Source organism: Corvus moneduloides, chromosome 8 (genome assembly GCF_009650955.1).
Source record: "Corvus moneduloides isolate bCorMon1 chromosome 8, bCorMon1.pri, whole genome shotgun sequence".
Lineage (NCBI taxonomy): Eukaryota > Metazoa > Chordata > Aves > Passeriformes > Corvidae > Corvus > Corvus moneduloides.
Window position 1 is genome coordinate 23,216,666 of NC_045483.1, and position 22,351 is coordinate 23,239,016.

The 22,351-nt window shown below is 35.3% G+C and overlaps 1 protein-coding gene across 50 annotated transcripts in view; it reads right to left on the minus strand.

Annotated features, from left to right (window-relative positions):
* KCNMA1 (potassium calcium-activated channel subfamily M alpha 1) overlaps positions 1-22,351 on the minus strand; it is a 444,344-nt gene that overhangs the window by 224,342 nt on the left and 197,651 nt on the right. For all 50 annotated transcript variants that reach the window (XM_032116877.1, XM_032116876.1, XM_032116875.1 and 47 more), the window contains one exon: positions 20,976-21,037. In XM_032116877.1, coding sequence (XP_031972768.1) covers positions 20,976-21,037 — 62 coding nt within the window. The remainder of the gene's footprint in view (positions 1-20,975; positions 21,038-22,351) is intronic.

Below are 22,351 nucleotides of genomic sequence, written 5' to 3' on the forward strand. Positions count from 1 at the left end.
ATAGAGGTTGAATTTCCCAATAACCCACATTTTGGGAGGTTTTGTTTCATATTATATATCACCTGGGAAAAATAAAAGTCTTTTTTAAACATGGAACAAAATGTTCCTCTAAAATACCTACTGATTCTTAATGTCTGAACACTCCTAAAGACTGAAGACTTTCCCCACTCTTTTTGATGTTTTCTTCGCACAGTCTCTTTCCTTTGGGTTCCCATTAATCCTACCCTGCCTGACATCACATTCCAGGACTTTGGCTAGAGCACAGACCACTCCAAGAACTAAAGATGAGCCATAATCACAGTTCTGGATCTGGATGCTCCCAATCCATCAACCATATTGAGATCTGTGAAGATGACAAATTATTACTGCATTTTTACAAATATGTATTCAGCATTTCTATAGCAGCAGCAGCACACTGTGGTGCACTAAGTAGCCTCAACAGACATGGTAACAACTCTGGGTAGTAAAAGAAAATTACCACAGCTCACTTATCAAAGCTTGCATAAAAACTGTATATCTGGCAGGATTTTTTCACCTTCTGATGCTACTGCTAATATAGATGAGTTTTCTGTAGTTTTGCTAAACTGTAAATTTGGTTTAGTAAAGATGAGGATAGCATTGAAGAGAATAATTAAAAATATTTTACATCAAAAGCTGATTAATTTCAGCTCTGTTTAAATTCACTTAGGAGAATAAGCAACACAGATTTTTGCTTTATACAGTGGTCAACTGACTAGGAAGAACCCAAAAATGTTGCATTATATACTTAATCACTATAACTTTAATGTACAGAACAGGTACAGCATGTCTATAACCTCAACAGTGTCTCTAAGACCTGAAGTCAAAGGACTCCCTAGAGAACTGTGGTAACTGTAAAAAATACTAAAACTGTATGACAGAAAATATCCTTCATGAAAGAGTATAAATAAATGTACCTAATGAACTCACTTTATGTATCAGTATGCCAAGCTAATACTGATTTCCTAATTTGTCATAATAACAAGTTTCAAGTTGTAAACAAGGAACTGATGAGGAGGAGTTGCTATTCTTTTCTGGGGTAGTGCAAAGATGTATAATGTTTCCCTTATCACACTACTGACAATACATAAATTAACAGGCAATATATCACTTAATCCTCTTAAACTGTGATCAATATTATATATATGCATGCCCTTTTAAAATACCTTTTCTTCTACTTTGTGGTCAAAGTGTGGATGTATGTATTTGCCTGAATACGATGGCCTGAACTTCTGCTTTTCCTCCCTCTGCTTATGTGGGCCTCTGATAGCTTTGCATTTCTCATACAGAACATGTTAAGGCTTAGCTTGTTTCTGCTGTATCTACCATGTTTCTGTCAATCTTTCCATTCAACCTCCACCGCTCCTGACAGTGTATTTTTAGACACATGGATTTAAAGAATTTATTTCTGTCTATAATGTGCTTCTAAATTACTGCCTTTGAACTGACTGAATTTACGTTAGAGAATCCCTTATGAGTTACATAATGATCATGTAATGTTTACATCATGATTCCTTCCCCATGCTGTTCGAGTTCAGTTTCAGACTCCACAAGTTCAGGTGGTCTCCCTTTGTGTTAACAGATACCAGTCTCCTGAATCCCACTGAGGTCCAGATAGAGTTTATTTCATTCCATTAGCATTTGCTGTAAAAATCTACATCAGACGCTGAGTGGGGTTTGGAAAAGATCTGGCAGCTGGCATGAGTGGGAGTAAGCAGCCTAAGGACAGTGTGCAAAACGCAGCAATGAATGACACTTCCATTTTTATCAGAAACTGAGCCTGGGTTTGCTAAAGAATCTGATCTGCTGCCTAAAATTGCATTTCTCACCTGCAATCCTTTCTTATTGCTACTTTCAGCACTGATGTGAATTGAAATTCAGTACAAATGGGGCTCATTAATATCTGAAAAAGGAGGGCAAGTTATCACCCTGAAGACTCTCATCATTCTTTTTGACTGAAATCTGAATCTGATTTAGAGCTAAGTGGCTGTGAATCTTCTTTGCTTTACTCGTGTTCAGTGGCTACCTACAGAATGCATAGTATTTTAAACACATATGCATACACTCAAATCTAGAGAAAAGAGAGTATGTATTATATGCTGAAAGTCTTAGTTTAATATAAATCCCCAATGGAAAAAAAACATAGAATCACAAATATATTACCAGAGTCATTAATATATATTTTGTATTTCAAAGAATGATACTTTAAGTAGAATAACATATATAGATATTAAAGACCTATTAAATAAAATTACTATGGGGAAAAAAAATCTCTACTAAGAAAAATCTTTTTATGCAGTATATAGTATTGGAGCCTCTAAGGCGCCAACAATCTTCAAGTCCTATTGATCAGAATAGAATCAGAAACACAAAATATTCCTATTGTATTACTGGAAGGAGTTTTGCAGATAAAATTTTTCTTCTGTGTCTGTGATTAACATAGACAACTAATTAAGGGAATAATATCTTATAATTCAAAACATTAACACTTAATTATGATAAGCAGATATCAAAATATCTTGCCTATTACTACAAGGTCCTCCTGATGACATTTCCTTTTGCTTTAAAAGGACCTTTGGCAAATGTCTCTTAAAAACACGAAGAAACAAATATGTTTGGTAAAAACCTAATATAACTGAGTGCAGATCTTGCTTTTGTACACGTGGGTCTGATCTGAACAATTTCCAGCTAGAACTGTCTTCTCGTGATCTTTTGTATGTAGCAGTCTCCTCAGCTTTTAAAATACATGTATCAGGACAGACTGTTGCAATTTCATATTGAAAGTAATTCTTTAGTATAAAAATCTTTTATCAAAGGTGTCCCACTTACCATAATTCCATTTCTATTCCTCTTAGGAAAAGTGGTAAAAGACAGAGGGTAATCTACAACATGACCACTGGGGGTCATTCATTTTACACAAATATTCCAGTACAGTAAAGTATTTACTGGTTTTTAGTAGGAATAGTACTTTAATAGAACTAATTATTTCTGAAGATAGGAACATTCAAAGATAAATATTCAGACATATTAACCACCTGTGTTCTCCAATTTTAAATGTAAGTAGGAAAAAGGAATACTACTTCAAAGAGCTAGTCACTCTTTGAAAAATATCAAGAAACTGAAAAAGACAAACACAACATTTCAAATCAATGCAGAAAAAAAAAATTTGAAAACCCCAAACAACACCTTCTCGAGGTTTTCTGTTACGTTTTTAAGGGGACAAAGAAAAAATTGTAACTGCTCTGACACAGATAATGAACTAAACTCTGATTTACCTACTGTTTTGCTTTTATTGATGATCTACAGTCCTTCTAAACACTATATATGGACATCTCAATTAAAACAGACCTGAATGCTAACATTGAAAGAAAACCAAACATTTGATTCATGAAACTGTGTGTGCTAAATAAAACCCAATACAATCCTTAGAAGTAAAAATACTATATACCTGGTTTGACAGTCAGCCATAAATATTACTTAAAAAGCAAACTGCTGTTTAAAAATGAAACAAATGTAACCTGCTCAAAGACTGAAAAATTTTAAATTATGAAAATAGATATTATATACCTGCATCTAACAACGAAAATTTTTAGAACTTCAGGAAGTGCCTCATTTTATCTTACATATAAGCTTTATTTATATACATATTTAAATGTATTCGGTTAAGAAAATGAAGCACACTAAAGCTGTGGGCTTTTTCCAGCATGAAATTACCAATCATACATTGACAATAAATGACGCTGATTTCAGTTTTCCAGTGAAACACTAAATGTAGTCACCTACTTGTCAAACAGTATCTGTACATCCAAACAGATCACTAGACATACTTACTAAAATTTAATTTTAAAACTTTAAAATTTCATCCAGCATGATAGCTCCACTAGATATTCTGGCTGCTAATTTTTCATCAAGAAATCAAATGCTTACAGAAAAAGACCAGGCCTCCACTTCAGTTTATATTCTGGCTCATTAATAGCTCCAATTTATTACTTTTCATTCTCTCCCAGGCATACCTACTTCCCTATAGGGACACTAATTACTATTAAGAGGACATAAACAAATTCAGTATAAAGATAATGATATGCTTTAAAAAAAAAAAAAATCACCTCTCTAAAATTACAGGGTTTATAAACTATGCCAACAGATTTACTCCCACATAAGCACAATAAACCTAATAAGCAGTGACACAAACACAAAAACAAGCCAAATCAACTACATACAACCCACAGCTTTAGGACTACTCCTCTCTCTCCCATATTCAACATTCCAAAATTACTTTTGCTACAGATTCTTTTTTCTTTTTCTTTTTTTTTTTTTTTTTTGAGTCATCTGCAAGCCCTGAAATCTCAACAGGCATTTTAGACTTGGCAAGATAATTTTTTTCCTTTGCCAAAAGAAGAAGTTCATACAGTAATACCCCCAGAAATCAAACATGGATATTTTAGAGTGGGAAGAATCACTCCCTGTCTTTCTTTACATTTCCTGGCATGCTCATTTTCATTGGTTTTAATCAATTAAGATGAGTTGCTCATTTTAGAAGCAATTATTTTTTTATTCGCTTTAGGAGCAAATCAACAACAAAAGAAATCTTTTTTAAAAATCAACCTATATCTTCTGTATAAGGTATTCTTAAAAACATAAAATTATCCAAACACCCCAAATGCTTCTTAAGCTCTTTGTTTAGCGATAACAAATAATGCCTCAGCAACATTACCTCTTTTAGTAATTTTTTGGGGAATGCTACAATCTCATAGTAAATCTCATAATAAAACCATAAAAGCACTACATCTTTTCATCCACCAAGTTATTACTATGCCTTCTAAACCTGTATCACAACTGCCAATTTATTTTGCTTTTGAAAAATTAGTATCATGAGTGACATGAATATGAACTGAACTGAGAACAAGTGAAAAAGCAGCAATTTCCACAAAAATAAACTGCACCTGACAGGATACCCTTTATAAAGTGGAAACTATCTGAAGCTTGATAAAGAAATTAGAGAGGTTGCTTACTCTCAATTTTTAAATTACACACCTTGGCCCCACACTTACCATAGTGCAAATCTGTTTACATTTATGGCACTCTAGGAAGACATGGAGCAAAATCAGAATTCAGATATCTTCAAAATATGTTCCTTGGTGTAGTTACAATTTGCCACAATTTAGAATTAAAATGAGTAAAAAAATATTTCATTGAATAAGGATCTAACTAAATGGTGTTGAGTGCCTATAAATGAGAGCTGATCTTTTGGGGCCCACTCAGGACACTGAACTGCCCTTACTTTACAGCTGTCCTAGGAAGCTCACCTTCAGCAAATGGCATCTTCCCTCTTTTGCACAGACCAATGCATCAGCCAGTGGCCAAAGAAGACAAGTTAAAAGCTGTAAGTAAATACATAAACAATAGCCATATTTGGAATAGATATGACTTTGATAAGGTTCTTATTCACTCTTCTTATCAATGTACCTCATGTAAATTATATCTTTATAGAAAGTTAATCTGTTGTAGATTACTTACTTTAATTTTTTATTTTACCTAAATAATTTTGCAGGTGACATATGCCGGACATTGCTGGACACTGGAAAACTTAAGTCTCTTGTTATTTGATAGAAAAAAAAGAAGTAGTCAATTACTCATTTTTCAAAAACCAAGAAGCTTCGGATAATCAAGGTCACAGACTTACGTGACTAATTCTAAAGTATTGTGTGAAGTAGAGAGAAGACGATGATAAAAGTAATGAAATATCAGAAGGAGAAAACAAAACCCATCAAAATTATGTCCAAATTACTAATTTTGACAAAGAAATACAAAGTGCAACCAAATGGCTGCATAAAGGGGAAGATGGGAGGCAAAGTGCAACATCTGGCAGAGACCAATAAACATTGCAATTTTTCAGGAAATATAGGTTTGTCACAGACATTTCTCTCAAGCCAGTCTTCAAGAGATCAGAAAAATCTTTTTTCTGTTCCACTTCCTACTGTGTCATATACTGCAATATATGAAAGAGATTAAGCTATTAGAAAAAGTCCAAAGGAGGGTAATGAAGATGGTGAAGGGTCTTGAGGGGAAGCCAAATGAGGAGCAGATGAGGTCACTTGGTCTGTTCAGCCTGGAGGAGACTGAGGGGAGACCCCGTTGCAGTTACAGCTTCCTCATGAGGGGAAGAGGAGGGACAGGCACTGATCTCTGCTGACAGGACCCAAGGAAATGGCCTGAAGCTGAGCCAGGGAGGTTTAGGTTGGATACCAGGAAAAGGTTCTTCACCCAAAGGGTGGTTGGGCACTGGAACAGCTCCCCAGGGAAGTGGTCACAGCACCAGCCTGGCAGAGTTCAAGCAGTGTTTGGACAATGCTCTCAGGAACAGGGTGTGACTCTTGGGGATGTCCTGTGCAGGCCCAGGAGTTGAACTTGGTGATCTTTGTGGGTCCCTTCCAACTCAGCATTGTCTGAGATTCTGTGATTATTCTTTGTACTGCAATATTTCACATGACAATAACTAGTGCCAGATGGTGCTGTGTTACTGCATAGCACTCACCACAAGATCTGAAATACTTTTATACTTCTTTTTCTTAGTGACAAAAACTAAGGAAAGTTCCATAACCCAACAAAAAAAACCAAAACACCAAACCAAAAAAAAACCAAAACCAACAAAAACCAAGTGATGCCTGATATGCATGCAGTGTCATGAGGAGGAATATAAAATAGACTCCCTACAGGTCCTTGGGAAGTCCCAGCCTTACTAGTCCCTGAGTAACCAGGGGAGGGGAACTTTGGCTTCATTGACTCACACCAGGATGTTCCAGTGATATTTTTTTTCATTGTTGTTCTCATTTTTAATCTAAATATAATAAAAAACCCCAAACACAATTATTTCTGTATTTATATGAATTCATTTCCTAATGCATACCTTTTTCCATGCTGTGTATTTCATCCAGCAACATCAAACTACAGAAATGAGTAAGTCTCATGGGAAGCTCTCACTGCTTAACAGAAACTAAGACACAGAGAATAGGTTTTTCCTCTTTTATACAAGTCATCACTGAATATAATATGGGATGTGAATATAAATCGTGTTGTTTGGAAAACTTTTGCTGTGTGCGTTGGTTTTTGGGGGGTGGGTTTTTGGTTGTTGTTGGTTTTTTTTCTCCAAACACTGTTGCTAAGACACAGAGTTGTGAACAGTGACAGGATATATTTTCCAGGACATAAATGGCAATGAGTCTATATTCCATTTAAACTACTGAATGCCTTAAGGAGAAGGAAGGTACTTGTATATGCCTTCTGTCAATATTTTAAACAAAGATGTGTAGACTTAGTGGGCTTTGAAACGGAGTTAAACAATTTTTCTAATGCAGTGATACAGTTTTTAGATAGGTATGGTAGCACTGAAACACTAATAAAATGCTAATGGAATAAATATTTCTCAAAACAGACTAGAAAGTATAATTATTAAGCAAAATTTATCATATGCATTCCTGTAATAGACTTCAACCCCAAAATTTGGATTTATTTTATCCTTTTATTCTTTCTATTTACAGGCTTTTACAAGCAGTAACAAACTAATGCTACTGCTGTGAAAATGTCCAGAAGAAACAGAAATGCACACTTTTTGTTCTATTCATCAAAGACTTTTTCTTAATATTCTGTACATCACAGGAGCTGTGAGACAAACTAGGAGAACAAAGAGAATATATGAGCCACTACAGTACTGTGCTGGTCTATGTGCACAGACTATTCAGATCTATTCAAGTTTTAAGAAATCGTTTTCAGAGTAGTTATTTCTAGACAGACACACAGAAATACAGTATTATGCAATATATGCTAACCAGCACATATAATAAGTGAGCATGAATACAGCTATCACTGAAGACAGGTTTCATCAGTTGGAAAGAAATTAAATTCTGGGCGTCAGTTCAAATAATACACAGCTTCTGCAATGCAAACTGAAGGAAAAGTTTTCTTCATAACTAATAGCATGATATTTTTGCACAGGCTAAATGGGCAGCAGTAAAAACAGAGAGCACTACATTAATTTTGCCCTTCATAAATAGCTACCCTGCTTTTCATAAATAACCAGAGGAAATAAGAAAATGCAGGTATTCGTTGAAATGAAGCACTCAAAAATCACTGAAATTTTAATATCCAGTAGTATCCAATAGGGACTGCAAAATACTTGAACTGAAATATCAGCTAGAACTACCAAAGAATTCAGGGGAAAAAAAAAATGCTACAATGGTTCAGTCTAAAACCTTGTACTATTTTGAAAAACTGAAAATGAGGTTATTAAATTAATACAGAAAAAACGGGGATTAAAATGCGATTTTCACCTTTCTAGAAATATCTCTACAAAACATTAGTGGAAAGATCACTAACAGGAAAAAAAAAGATAAATAGAAGATGAAACAAAATATTTAGATTGAAAGCTAACACATTTTTAAAAGCAAGGTCAGTTAACCAGTGCAATTAGTTCTCCAGACAAATGGAAAACTTTGTATCACATCACATCTTTAAAATGAAGTACAAATATCCTTCTGATCAGAAGATATTTGTTTAAAGCAAAATACTGTATAAACTGCTATATTAAGAAATGTGACAAAATGACCACAATAGGCCCTTTAGCTTAAATTCCAGAACCAGTGGTACTTCACAATCTCATTTAGCCTTTTTCCCAGTCTACAACCACAGTAATTACAGAAATGAACTATTTTAAAAATCCTTAGCCTAAGATATAACAGTGTCTTCTTAGGCATCTAAGAATTAAAATTTAAAAAGTGGAATATTCCGTAGTTTTATAATAGATAAGTAATCACGAATAGTGGTTCAGGGGGAATTAAATTTTTAGCTTTATTTCGTCTTTATAAAATTTCCAAAATCAATAAACAATAGAATCCATTTCAACTGATGTTTCCTTCATTTAGCATCCACAGTTCAGAGACTATCCCTGGTACCCTGTTGCAATTTAATTTTAATTAAGGCAAACCAGGATAATCCTGAAACTATTTTCAGTCTTTTGTATTTTTGCTTTTATTCTACTCCCTTAATTTTACATAAAATGTTTGCAACACTTCAGATCTACAGGAAAAGTGTAATACTGTAATTTTACATAAAATGTTTACAACACTTCAGATCTACAGGAAAAGTGTAATACTGTAAAAGCATAATGTGACTTTATACAGTGACTGATACAAAGGATAGTAATTTATTTACTGACTTTGATACAAGTTTATGAGTCCTATTTCTCACTTGAATTTCATTGTATCAATATAATGTAAGTCACTGAAACCAAATTTCAAATGTAAGGTGGGAAAAATTTCACCTTAATTTTAAGTTATCAAAGAGTTTTGCGCAAATTCAAGTATTAGTATTATTCAGAAAGATTATTTACAGTGATGAATGGATATTCTGTAAATAATAGTATACCAACTACTGACATCAGTATCTACTTCTACTTTCTAAAATCTAAGTCACCCATGAGTATTGTAAGTAATATGACTGAATAGCAACCTAGCCATCAGTTATCTGAGGTCAGATACATTAACTCGCCTTTTACTTCGAATTAATACTGTTTAACAGTATTAATATAATATCAAAAGATGCTTCATATAATTCATGTAATGTTATTCTTATAAATTCTTTTTTTTCATAGGAATAGATAGAAACTGAGCCACCTTGGTTGAAAAATTATCTTTTTCAGCAGAGATGGAGTATAATTAAGAAAAATTTAAATAATTACATGAAAATAGAAAATTCCTTTGTCTTGAGAAAATATTAGATTCAAAATGGTAACAAGAACAACACATATGGCTGATGCAGTATCTTTTAGGGCTATTAGCATCAGACTTGAATTTCTTAATGAATCTTACAGGTATCACAGTCTCCAGCAAACTCATGCCATTTCCTGAACTGTAAGAATTGATTACTTTATGGATGTTGCAAAGAAACCAGCTTGCATAAAATACACTATTTCTAATGCTTATCAAAGTACAGAACCTGTGAGAAAAACAAATCTGAAAATCTCTAAGAAAAAGCACTGCAGCAACATGGTTTTATGTGCCATAAAGTTGTTCCACTCAAGGGGCTGGCCCCCAGCTTTGAGGCCAAATAATTGCCATCAGTACCAGATGAATAAATATGCCACAAGCTAAAAATCTCACTAAAGAACAGCCTGCTCCACTCCCTGTAATTGCACTAGAATTGAGAAGAGTAATAAAAAGATTATTAATTTTAAAGTGAGCAAGATCTACTACAATGCCACAAATTGCAATTTAATATTGATCACATTTGTCTTTAGTATTTTCTCTTATTGAGGCTGGTATAGGGCACTCTATCACATGTACCTGGTGCTGAACACAGCTGCTCACTTATCACTGTTTTCGTGCAGCACTGTTTCTGTGCTTCACAAATAAAAGGATAACAATATTGTAATGCTTTTCTTCTGTACACAGTAATTAGAACTTCAACTCCCTTTATGAAGCTGCTGTTCAAGAATGAAAGAAAAAGAAAAAAGGATGGGGGTTGGCAGAGAAGAAAGGTGGGATAGTGATGTTTGTTACATTGCACGAGGGATCTAGAAAAGACTCAAAATGTTCACAAAGCACAAGGAAGGGAGGAAAACCTGCAGGTATTCATGTTCATGTATATGGGATTTCCCTTTTCTTTTTTTCAGCATTGTTGGATTCCAGCTCTGGTATTTACTGAAGAGAGAGAGCTCTTTTCCTCCTGGTTGCTTAATTAACATGGCACAGTTGGCCCTCTGACTCTGTCAGAAATGACACATGTGTCAAAAGTGGAATGGGTGTCCTTGCTGCAAGGAATTCTATTTTTAAGCAGAAATGACTCATCAACTACTGGGGTGTCCCAAAAGCTACAATTTGTCAAGCTGTCAGGAGAAAAGGGAGGGAAAAAAAAAGAAAAAGAGGTCACATCTTTATTTGTATCTGTAGCTTAAAAAGCAGAGGGGTAAAGTACTGATTATACTCAAATCCACTCTGAAAAGCAATCTTCTATGCAAGCCATGTTTTGTTAACAGCTATATGGTATCCAGAATTTTTAAAACCTCAGCTGAGTTACATCTTCTTCTACATTACATAGATATGTGAATTTGTATAATGCTAAGGAAGAATGCTTGTAGCTCAGTGTGCATGACTAATCTGTCTACAAGGAAAGAAAGCATGGGACAAAATGTTTGCAGAGGCATTATCAGATGCTTTGGGATGAAACAAAAAATGCAGACATTCATTTGGAAAGAGGAAAAGAATAAAAAATAAAGAAAGGTTCTAACCTGTACACCAGTTATATAAATATAAATATATATATATATATAAAGAATTTGAACTGTAATTTAAGAATATGTTCCCGTAGCAATACTGGAAACACATCAAGCAGCACGGTATGAGTTTATGAAAACAGAGAAGTGAAACTGAGCAGGCTATAAATGTGATCTATACAGTTTCATTACACAAACTGACCTTCAAATTATTGTGTAGGTGGTGAAAACCAACACAGGGCAGGTTTCATGAGAACTTGTTTCCAGTGAAAGTTACCAGAATCTAAGCCTTTAAATCTAAGCAAATAAATGCTAATCTAAGTATTTTTTATCCGTATTTCTTAAGTCAGATCCAAGTCATTATGCAAAGAACGTGTATGTAAGCATAATGGTGTCAATAAGCTTATTTTATTGATGCTCTATAGACAGTAAATTATTATTCAGAGACAACAATAATTAGTAAATTGTAATTCATTCCACCTAGTAAGTCTGTGCTTCAGATACTGCATAATGTGTAGTGCTGCAACACAAATATTAAATACAATTTTCAAAATAAATTTGAAAGATTAGCAAACTACAGGAATGAGAAGCTGAGATGTTCTATTACAATCATTTTTTATCCATAGTCATGGGTAGAATTTTAAAAAGGATATTGGTTCCGGGGTTTTTTAGATAACAAATGTAACTTTTAACACTCTGGTTTCACTGGACTCAGAAACCTCAGTTCATGCAGAGATATGAATTGTATATGGTAGCAAAACTAATTTAAGATTTATGCAAGCAGGGCAGCAAAGGATAAACTCCAGAACTTAAAACATAATTTAGAAGTACGGTTTTTCAAACATGCCTGATTATGCCTGACATCTGCCGTGAACCTTCAGATGAAAGACCTTACTCTTGGACAAATCAAACTTTGAGATCCTGCCCTACAAAAGCTAATGGAATTTAAAGCAGATGGGGACAATCTTTCCAAAACAGAACTAGAGATCAATGAAGACTTCCAGGAATCAACTAGAAGCAGCTGTCAATTTGCAGTTCTTTTTCAGCCTGATGTTTAACCCGATGCCTTTGGACTTCTCAGTACACAAAAGCAGAAACAATTCATTGGAAAAGAAAGATGCAATTTGGCACTAGGAGGGTTGAATACCAGTCAGTGCTATTCAGATGTCCTTTAACAATGGGCACTTGCTTGGAGAAAAACTGTCAGGTGAGGCAACAATCTCCTACAGTCTTTGTCAAGCCACCACCTTGCCCCCACCCCTTGAAGGAGCTCAGGTATCTCACATGAAGCATAACAGCACACAAAAGCAAACCACCCCTCAGCAGAGAGAAAAGAATTTGACTCAGAATTATAACATCTATGTGCAAACATATGTGGTTAAGTTTATTTCTTGCAAACAGCTCCAGAACAACCAATAAACTCACTTGCCATGAATGCCATTTGTCATAAGGTGTCAGAATGGACTTGCAACACAGTGGGGGGAAAAGAACATACTTGCTTGATTTGTTACTCATTTTCAGACAAGAAATAAAATGCTGACATCTAACATCAAATTCTCAGGAACATTCCTGTATGTGTATACACAGCCTCCAGGTCTAAAAAAACCCCAAAAGCTCTCACTGATCAGCCACACTAAATGACCAAAGTCTTATCTAAGTAATCATGACCTTGAACTGCATAGCAACATGTTATGAAAACACAGTTTGCCCTGGGCCAGAAAGGATCACACATCTTCCTTGGGCTTGGATCCATTTCAGTCTTTTGAGAGTCTCTGAGTTTATAAATAAGAAATGATGTTACAAAAGATGAAGGTGTTAAATGTTCACTTTCTAAAAATGGCATTTTTAGGCAAAATAATATTGCTCTAAGATTGAAATCCTATAGACACCCTTGCAACTCTGCAGGCTTAGATCTTCAGAGCAATAATGGGGTCTTCTCTTCCTTTGAGTCTTGCAGGCCACATAGTCAGCTTTACACTGCAGGAGACATAATAATCAGATATACCAACATCCTACCAACCAAAATATCGTCAGTATAATTTGTCCAAGTGAGATACCAGTGATGCAGGAAAGTCCACAATCATCCTATGATTATCTTTTCCAATATTTCACCACTATGACAGCTATCAAACTTTCCTACAGTTAGAAACTAAATCTGAAAAGTTGTAAATTATATAGACTTTATCATTTCTCCAAGCATTATAGAGAATGACCTTCGAGTACCATTCCACTTACATACTGGAATGGTACCATATCTGCCCCTCCCTACATCACAGTGTGACATTTTAGTGTAAAATTCTGCTTCTTTGAAAAAGCCTTGTGATGTAAATATAGCTAACAAGCTACTCAAATTAGACCACACCTAAGTCAGACCTCCATGTTCAATGAATTTCCTCCATTCATCCTTCGAAGAGAGAAACTTGAGAAAGCAGCATGTCTTGCTCTCCTAAAAAGTGCTGTCTTAAAAATGTGCCAGTGATACAAATTTTTGTCTATATTGAAATCAAATTTCTGTCAATTTACTAGAAACTAAAAGGAAAAACTAATGGCCAAATGTTTAAAAAAAAAATGAGTACATTTCACCTAGCCCTTAAAAAAGAAAGATCTGATTCCTGAAATACAGTACTCTCGTTTGTCTAAGAGATGACAAAAATTTATACCATAAAAGAATTGGGTCATGAAAAAGTGAGGACTTAGCTATTTGATGATTGAACTCTCAAGCCTGGTATGTTCAGTATAAACACATTAATTTAAGTGACAGATATTTACTTAAAGGCCTGTCTAGCAACATTTTAATACAAATAAAGCCTGTAAATATCACTGCATGTAAAAAGTTTTGCTATTTCAGATTACTGACTTATTTTGGGAATAATAAGATTATACAAACTTGAACTTCAGTGCTTCCTTAGCATAGCATGCAACTGGCCGCAGCTGGAAAGCAGCTTTGCAGAAAATGACCCGAGTCTAGAAGTGCACTATAAGCCATCCATGGGCCCTTGCAGTAAAGGGGTCAGCAGCATTTTCCAGGCTGCATCAGGAAACGTCTCCAGCACGGAGATGCAGACATCGGGGAGTAAGGCCAATGAAAGGCACAAAGATGTTAAGAGACTGAAGTCCTGTCTCATGAGGAGGGCTGAGAGAGTACTGAGGGACTGTTTTGTCTGACAAAGATAAGGCTCAAAGAATCTTACCAATATCTATAAATACCTGATGGAGCCTCCTTCAGGTATAAAGAAAACAGAGCCAACCTCTACTCAGTCATACTCAATGACAGGCCAAGAAGAAATTACAGTTACTGAGATCTTGTACGAGGCCTAAGACTTCAGAAAATGAGTCCCATTGGAATTTATCACATCATCAAAGTTGTGCATCACAGTTGCTAAGAATTTCTGTAAAACACCAAGGGATAAAAACAGTACACAAAAACTTCCAGAGCTTGATTTGTCTATTATTATGGAAGAAAAATCTTGTTTGCCATTTTATCTGAAACTCATCCACAGTATTTCTCATTTAATTCATTTGCAACAATTCATTTTCACCCATTTAGCAAACACAAACTACTGGCATTGATTAACAGAAACTTCATTACAGTGGTTTGTCTAGAGAACTCAGAATATTTCCATATTGCCTAACCAGAGATTCTGTACCACTAGCAAAAATCAGTGTAATCCAATGTTATTTCATTAATGTGATAAACACATACAGAGGAATTACCTTTATTCATTATTATAATCTCCTAAATTGATTGGTAGAGTTGTTCAGGTAGTGTTTTACAAATTTTATCTGCATATAATTTGCCAAACTCAAGCTCTCTGAACATGTCAGAGAATGAATGCAAACACTCTAGCTAAGAGATAGTACATAAATCATGCATCTTATTTTCCAGTATGCCTCACTACATCCAGCTTTTTTAATAATTCACGATAATCCTGTAATGATTGGTGGTCAAGGGACAATGTCTAACAACAAAACTAGGTGACATACAATCACACTTAATCCCTTTGTCCTAGAGCGCCAACTGCATAGTAACACATGGACAATCATTGCCAGGTGGTTTTTTCCCCTCCACTGTGGCTTGTTTCTTTTGGTTTTTGCCTTATAGTAATCGTCTCACTGTTGTTGCTGGATTTTACTCATAATTAACACCATCTGTGCCTAACAAAATCCTTCAATCATTCTGGTATTCAGTTGCCTGCAGAGGCCATGCATTGAGCTGCGCACCCACCTGGTTTCAACTGTAGCATGCTAATGAAAGTAATGAATCTTAGCTGTGGACACTTTCCCAGGAAAATTTGCAGAGCAATGAAGAAAATTAAAGTTCATTGTCACAAATAAGGCTTTCTTCCGGAAACCACTTCTGAATTAAAGCAATAATGGTGTACACTCAGTACTTATTACAAACAGAGTAAAGATAGAACTAAAATACTTATGACCAAAAATCTTATTTAATGATGTACCAGTTTAAAGGGTGTTGACTGGGGCTTTATGAACCACAGATTTTCTGATTTGCTGAGAATCAGCAGCAGGAACAACTGAAGTTATAGTTCTGTTACAATAGTAAAAAACCAAGTGACTTGAAAATAAACACTCAAGAAATTCACTTACATATTTAAGCTAAATTTTCTTTAAATCAGAAAATTACACCTATCACTCCATTTGAGACGTGAGCAGTTAATAAAACTAAGGGGAAATAAAAGTTTCCTTTTCCCTGTTTATGTAAAAAAAAGGTGGAGATAAAACATACAACTGGATTTACTTCAGCATGGAACAAAATTTATTAGCTCACAGAAATAGCCAGAAATTGATACAGTGTTAACAAAATTAAAATTTGGAAAATATTAAAATTTTACAAGGCCACCAGCTGCAAGGCATTGTGAGAGACTTCCCTCCCAAGAATGCAGGGAACAATATTGTTTTAATCGACTTGCCAAGATACAGACCATTGTATTTTTAGCAATTTTAGCAATGGTAAACAATTTAACAGCATTTCCTTGAAGCAGATCCCAGAATTTTAAGTCAACTTCTACATCTCTTAGTCGTGCATCATAAAAAAATGTATATGTATAAACTCTAATGTGTACTTAGTATGAAGGAATGTTCCAGTAGTCTTAGAGTGGGTTAATGAGTGTACTAAGACAAAGCAGAACTTTATAAACATAATTGAAGTATTTTTGCATGGGTGAATTTCACTATAAGCAGGAAGGCTTGAAACAAAGCTTAGTACTAGTTAAGTCCTGCCTACTTAACTCCTCAAATATGAAGACTGAAAGGCTGCGTAAAATCTGTACACACTCAAAATACTGGTAAATACATACTTCAGGGTACAGAACCCTGAACTGCACAGGATATCATCAGCCAAATGATATACCACAGCCCTAAAACTGGTTACTTGAGAAAAAAAAATTATCAATCTTTTACTTTTATATGCCTTGCAAATTGAAAAGTAATACATTCAGAAAAGGAAACTGCAACCTGAAAACTACAATAAAATCAAAGCTCAAACTGAACTTTTTATATGAATTGATTTCTGATCCTATTAGACCCATCTTGATTTTTTTTTATACATCAGGCCGATGAGATCCACTCAAAATTCAGATGTAGCAGCACTGAATTGTTGATTTACAAATGAAATTAAAATTGCTGTTTCCTTGAAGGGCCATGAAACAGAGTCAACAAAATATTCTGCAGATTATTCCAGTTAATATGGAAAAGCTTAGTGATTTGTAATGAAAATGAGATTGGTATCTAAAAACACTTGAGTGTTTGTTTATACAGACTTGTTGAACTATTCAGATAAACTTCATAACTCATACATGTCTGTAAAAGGGGTAACACAGCCTAAACAGATGAAAAAGATGTGGATTCTCCTGGGTAGTGACACTGTATCTGTACTAAATTTAAATAAATTATCCTCACCAGGCTTGCAGTATTTCTGTAGAACATTTTGCTGAGCAAAATCAAATGTCTTTCAGAAGACAAAACAGAAGCAGTAGCAAGCAAGCAGGAAAGGCAAACACAGTACCCTATCACAGCTTATCCTCAAATGTTCCCACAAAAAAAGAGAATTCATAAGGACTTGAAACAAAGTGCTGCTTTTAGGAAAAAAAGTCTTTTTTCTAGTAAAACTTTCCAAGAGAACTTGCCAATGACACTTTTCTCCTTGTGCTGTCACATGGGAAACTCCTCAAACAGAATACAGATTTCCAATGCATCTTTCCTAATTTATTCCCATGCAATGGCAAGAAACCAGCATGAATCCTCCAAAACAAGAAACCAGACTTTTCAGGTTGCATTGTTTTGTTAAGCAATTTCTAGTATAGTATCTCTAACATGTTTCCAGCTAATATTGCTACCTCACAAGTAGACAAAATCACCTAGGTTGGGATCATAAAGTCTAACTTTTAGCATAGGTGAGAAAAACTTGCTTCACTAAGTAATAAAGACCAAAAAAATGAACTCAAAGGTACTACAGGAGACAGAAGAAGCACAAAAAACCTGTCTTCCTGGAGGGAATCACAATCCTTTCAAAAAGTCATCCATATACAAAATAAAACACAAAAATACAATTAATACGTGTTTTTAAGAGTGAACTTTTATGCAGTCAGATACGTATGTGGATACTTTATATATATAACAGAAGTTAGACCAAAGAAAGAATAATGATGCAGTAGTCAGAATGTGAGCAATGAAGTTGCAACCATGACAGGGTGGCTTAACACTTAAAGATATTTCCATTCTTCTTATAAAATGATTTGATTAATAGTTTGTGGTGGCTGAAAGTATTTATTTGTGCTCTCTCTCCTATCACAGCACTAATGAAAGGGGTATGGAGATGTGGAGGGCATATAGGGTATTTTCTGATAGTTTTAGAAACATATAAAGCTTTAAGGAAAGCCTAAAATATCATTTGCAAAACGCACAAAGCAGATGTATATGATCATAATTGTGGCCATATTTTGTGATGAAGCATGGTGCAGAATCCAAAGTTTTCAGAAACAGAATCAGTGCAGAAATACTTTATAGCAACACAAAGCTATTTAATTGGCTCTGCTGAGATGTAGGACTAACTGGTATGGAGGATGCTGAAACTGTACCATTTTCTGAGCTCAGAGCTCTCCAAACAGCATTGCACTGGATGTGCCATTTCATCTGGTACTACTCTGACAGAGTGTCTATCAGAGTGATGAACTGGGGAGCATAAAAATGCTCTTAGTTTCCCCTCCTCTCACAGCTGTGACAACCTTCATACTTCAATCCAGCCTTCATACTAAAATCAATCATGACACATGCTTGCCTGACAAAACTGTGGTCTTTTCACTCTCCCCTTCCATATCTAATGAAACAGTGCTGTTTTTCCCATCTTTCTTGATGCCCCTTCGGTATGAAGCCATGCAGGATTCCTTTGTGGACATACCTGTCATTGTATCTATAAATCTATCAATAGATTAAGGGTCTTGGATGAATAGATCACTGGCAAGATCTATTAGACAACTGCTCACACTAGCACTCTTCAGCTGTGGACTGGAGACACAATTTTTCTAACTCTACACATAAGAGCCAGTAACAGGCAAGAGTGCATGGCCTGGGCAGAACACACTGGCTCTGGCATGCATTGTTAAGGGAAAGCACACCCTGGTGCGTGCCAACCATCTCTCTGGTGGGAACACTAGAGCCCATTTGTCTGCACTGACCCATGTCAAGCTGTAGTCTCTGTTGTTCCAGCTGCTTTGTTGAGGATATCACAAGAATTCCTCTCGCCCTACCTTCATTATTTCCTGTTTGACCAAATTCTCAAAGGAATGACTTTTTCCAAGCATGTACTTGTGGATCTTAGTAGACTGATATATCACTATATTTGATTCTGCATTGCTGAAATGGGTGTCAGGTCAGCAGAATAGAATAAAGCAGAATTTTTCTCTTCAGAAATATATCTGGGGTGTTTCTAACATAAATTAATCAACTAGTGAGCATTTACAAAAAAAACCCAGAAAAGAGCAAGATGTGTCTGTGTAAGTAAAGGAGGGTAAGAGAGGAGAAAGGAGAAGAAACCAAAGAAAAAGTGTGAAAGTACAGTCAATAAGCTGGTGGCAGTACATGGATTAGGTGGCCCAAAGAAAGCTCAAGTGTCCCAGAGACTCTCCCATGTTGTCAGCTTTGCTCTCCTTGAGGAAAACAATCAAAGACTTGAGAATGCACTGCCTAAAACTCATTATATAATCCATTCATTTCACAAAAGACAGTAACACCGACACATAGCTGTACTTGATCTGAAACTGAAACAAGTGGAAACACGTTTTAATCTATTCCACACTTTCGACCTGGAGATATCAGGTATCCAGAAGATATGCCACTCTGCTTTAAAAAGTTTTACAAAGGTCTTCAGAAAGGAACCACCTTATGTACTTCAGTGGTGACATACTAAGGAAAAATCACTAAAATTAATGAAAACACCCATTGAAATGTTAAGAAGGAAAGCCAATTGTCCTCACTTCCAGGGAGCTCAAGATTTGCATTTTCCAACCACTTGGCTCCTCTCCACAAAGAAAACCTCTACCTTAGTTATTTGCATTATGCTTGACACATCGATGGCTTCAAATTCACACAATACAGAGCTGGCATCCATGTATCCAAGAATGCCTTTTGCTGGTGCCACCACCTTCCTAAATATCAGGATGTACAGATGTCAACAGTTGAATGTCTGATTTTCTGAGTCACAGAATGACTGTTTCAGAACATTACTACTACCAGTACAGACAGCTAGGCAGGCTCATGTGGACTGACTTTGGCATACAATCTTAACGGTTGCATTAATGGAAAGCCTTAAACTAGTTCAGAGAAAAACAGCAAGCATGTCATCATAGAACTTTAAATTACCATTGATACTTCAGAATATCACTCTCCAAAAAGAACTGTAATCAAAGAAGAATATTTAAGTACCTTTTTATTTGTTTCTTCTATGTTAGGCTACCAATCTGCCTGTTACAACACAGACAGTGTCCAGCTTGATGTTAAAACAAGGGTGGAGTGTGAATGATATCAGAACACAGTTTGAGTTACCCTGGTTTGTATCAAACCACCACATATCCTGATGAAACTTTCTATTGCCTGGCCAAAACCACAACACTGTATGATAACGTCGGTGTAAATCTAAAAAATACTGAGATGCTTTGCAGACTGTTAGTAGTTCACCTTATCTTGGTAGAAACCTATCACACCAAGAAGTTGGAAATACAGATATGCAAGATACAATATGCTCGTACTGTCTAATTCAAGCTGAGATTTTCAGAAGTGTTCCTGTCAGTCTCCCAAGACGCTTTTATCACCCTGCAAACTGCAATTTTTTGACAAGTATTTTTAGCCTGTATTTCTTATCCTAGTCTTGACTTTGAAAGATTCTACACAGCATAATGAATATAAAAACTGTAATTTTGCAATAGTATTTATAATCTCAATACACAAAAGTAGTTTTCCTCTCCATTCTACAGATCCAATGTGACTGTGTTCAGTCTAGTTTATGTGATATTTTATTTTCCCATTCTTGAATTATTTTTGTAGAACCTGTGGTATTACGAAGTTCTTTGCACTCAGGCGATGAGACCAAGCACTGATTTGAAGTAGATGAATGGAGAAATTTAAAGATGTATAATTGCTGCAGGAAAGGAGAGAAAGGAAAATGTACTCAAATACTCACTTTGATGAATCTATGAAGTATATTACAAGAGCACCAATACTAAGAGCGAAGACTAAGACAACCTACAAAAGAAAAGAAAAGAGTAATTATTTAACAATATTAACCATTTATTCTTTTACATAAAAAAAAAAAAAGACAAAAATAAATAAGAAGCTAGTTTTATTTCAGGTCTAATTTTCTTCAGAAAATTACTCCTACTTGAACTTCAAACATTATATATATTGTCACAGAATGCTTTCTTGCATTGAAAGGAGGACAAAATCTGGCTTTACAAAACCTATCCTTCAGGATTGCTCATTGGCACATAAACCAAGAGTGACAGATTAGACTGAATTTCCATTTATATACATGGCTGTGAAACCCACAAGAAAAGTGTAAGACTATGTAAAAACACATATTTACCCTGCACTCCTGTCCATTGAGATTATACTGAACTTTCAAACAGTTTAAAGCAATACTTGATGCAGCACGTCATGAGTGTTACGACTTTTGTTGACAGTCTTAACTGTTAAAGCAACAGATGAGCGCTGAAATAAAAATATTTTGATTCCATACAGGCTTCAGACCTCTTTCTGAAGCTGCCGTCTTATGAACAAGCCTGACGATCACAGCACAAGGAGGAGACATGCAATGTGCTCATTCAAAGTGGACTGTCTGAAAATCCTCTGCTCTCAGCTATCACTCAACGCCGTAAAGGCAGCATCTGAAGCAAGGTATAGTAATTATTACATAACCAGACTCTGGAGCTCTGCACAGCCAGTATCAGACATGTACATATCTTCCAATAAAATAAACTCATTAATGTATTAATATTACATAATTACTACTATTTGTTAAAATAACTATTCAACTGAAAGCTTAAATTATTTTTTCCTTACTTTTAGATCTTGCTGACCATAACATTTTTTACTTTTTGAAAGCCTGAAAAAGGGTATTTTGCCAGAGTACAAGTATCTATTGTCTTACCTGATGTGCTATCACCTGTACCAATGAGATCTGTCAGTCAAATTCAAGGACTGAAGCACAAAACTCATTGAAATAACATTTTTACTACCTGAGTCTAATATAATGTTAACATCTAGAGTTTAAATCTTCTTTCACTGTGTGCAGGTGTTGCAAGGTGAAATAAGCTATTAAATTCATATCAGCTGGTAAGAGTCTCACCATCACAAGAAATTATTGTGGCAAATAGAACTTGTGGATTGTCATCTGACAATATATCCCAAATTATGATTAGCAATGATCTCAAGGCCCATTTTTCTCTGAATTAAGATATTGGGAATCAAATTATTGTGCACACTCTGCCCTACCTGTTGGAATATTCCAAGCTACACACAATAGCAGTTTGGATCTGAATCAAATCTGCTCCATTCTTT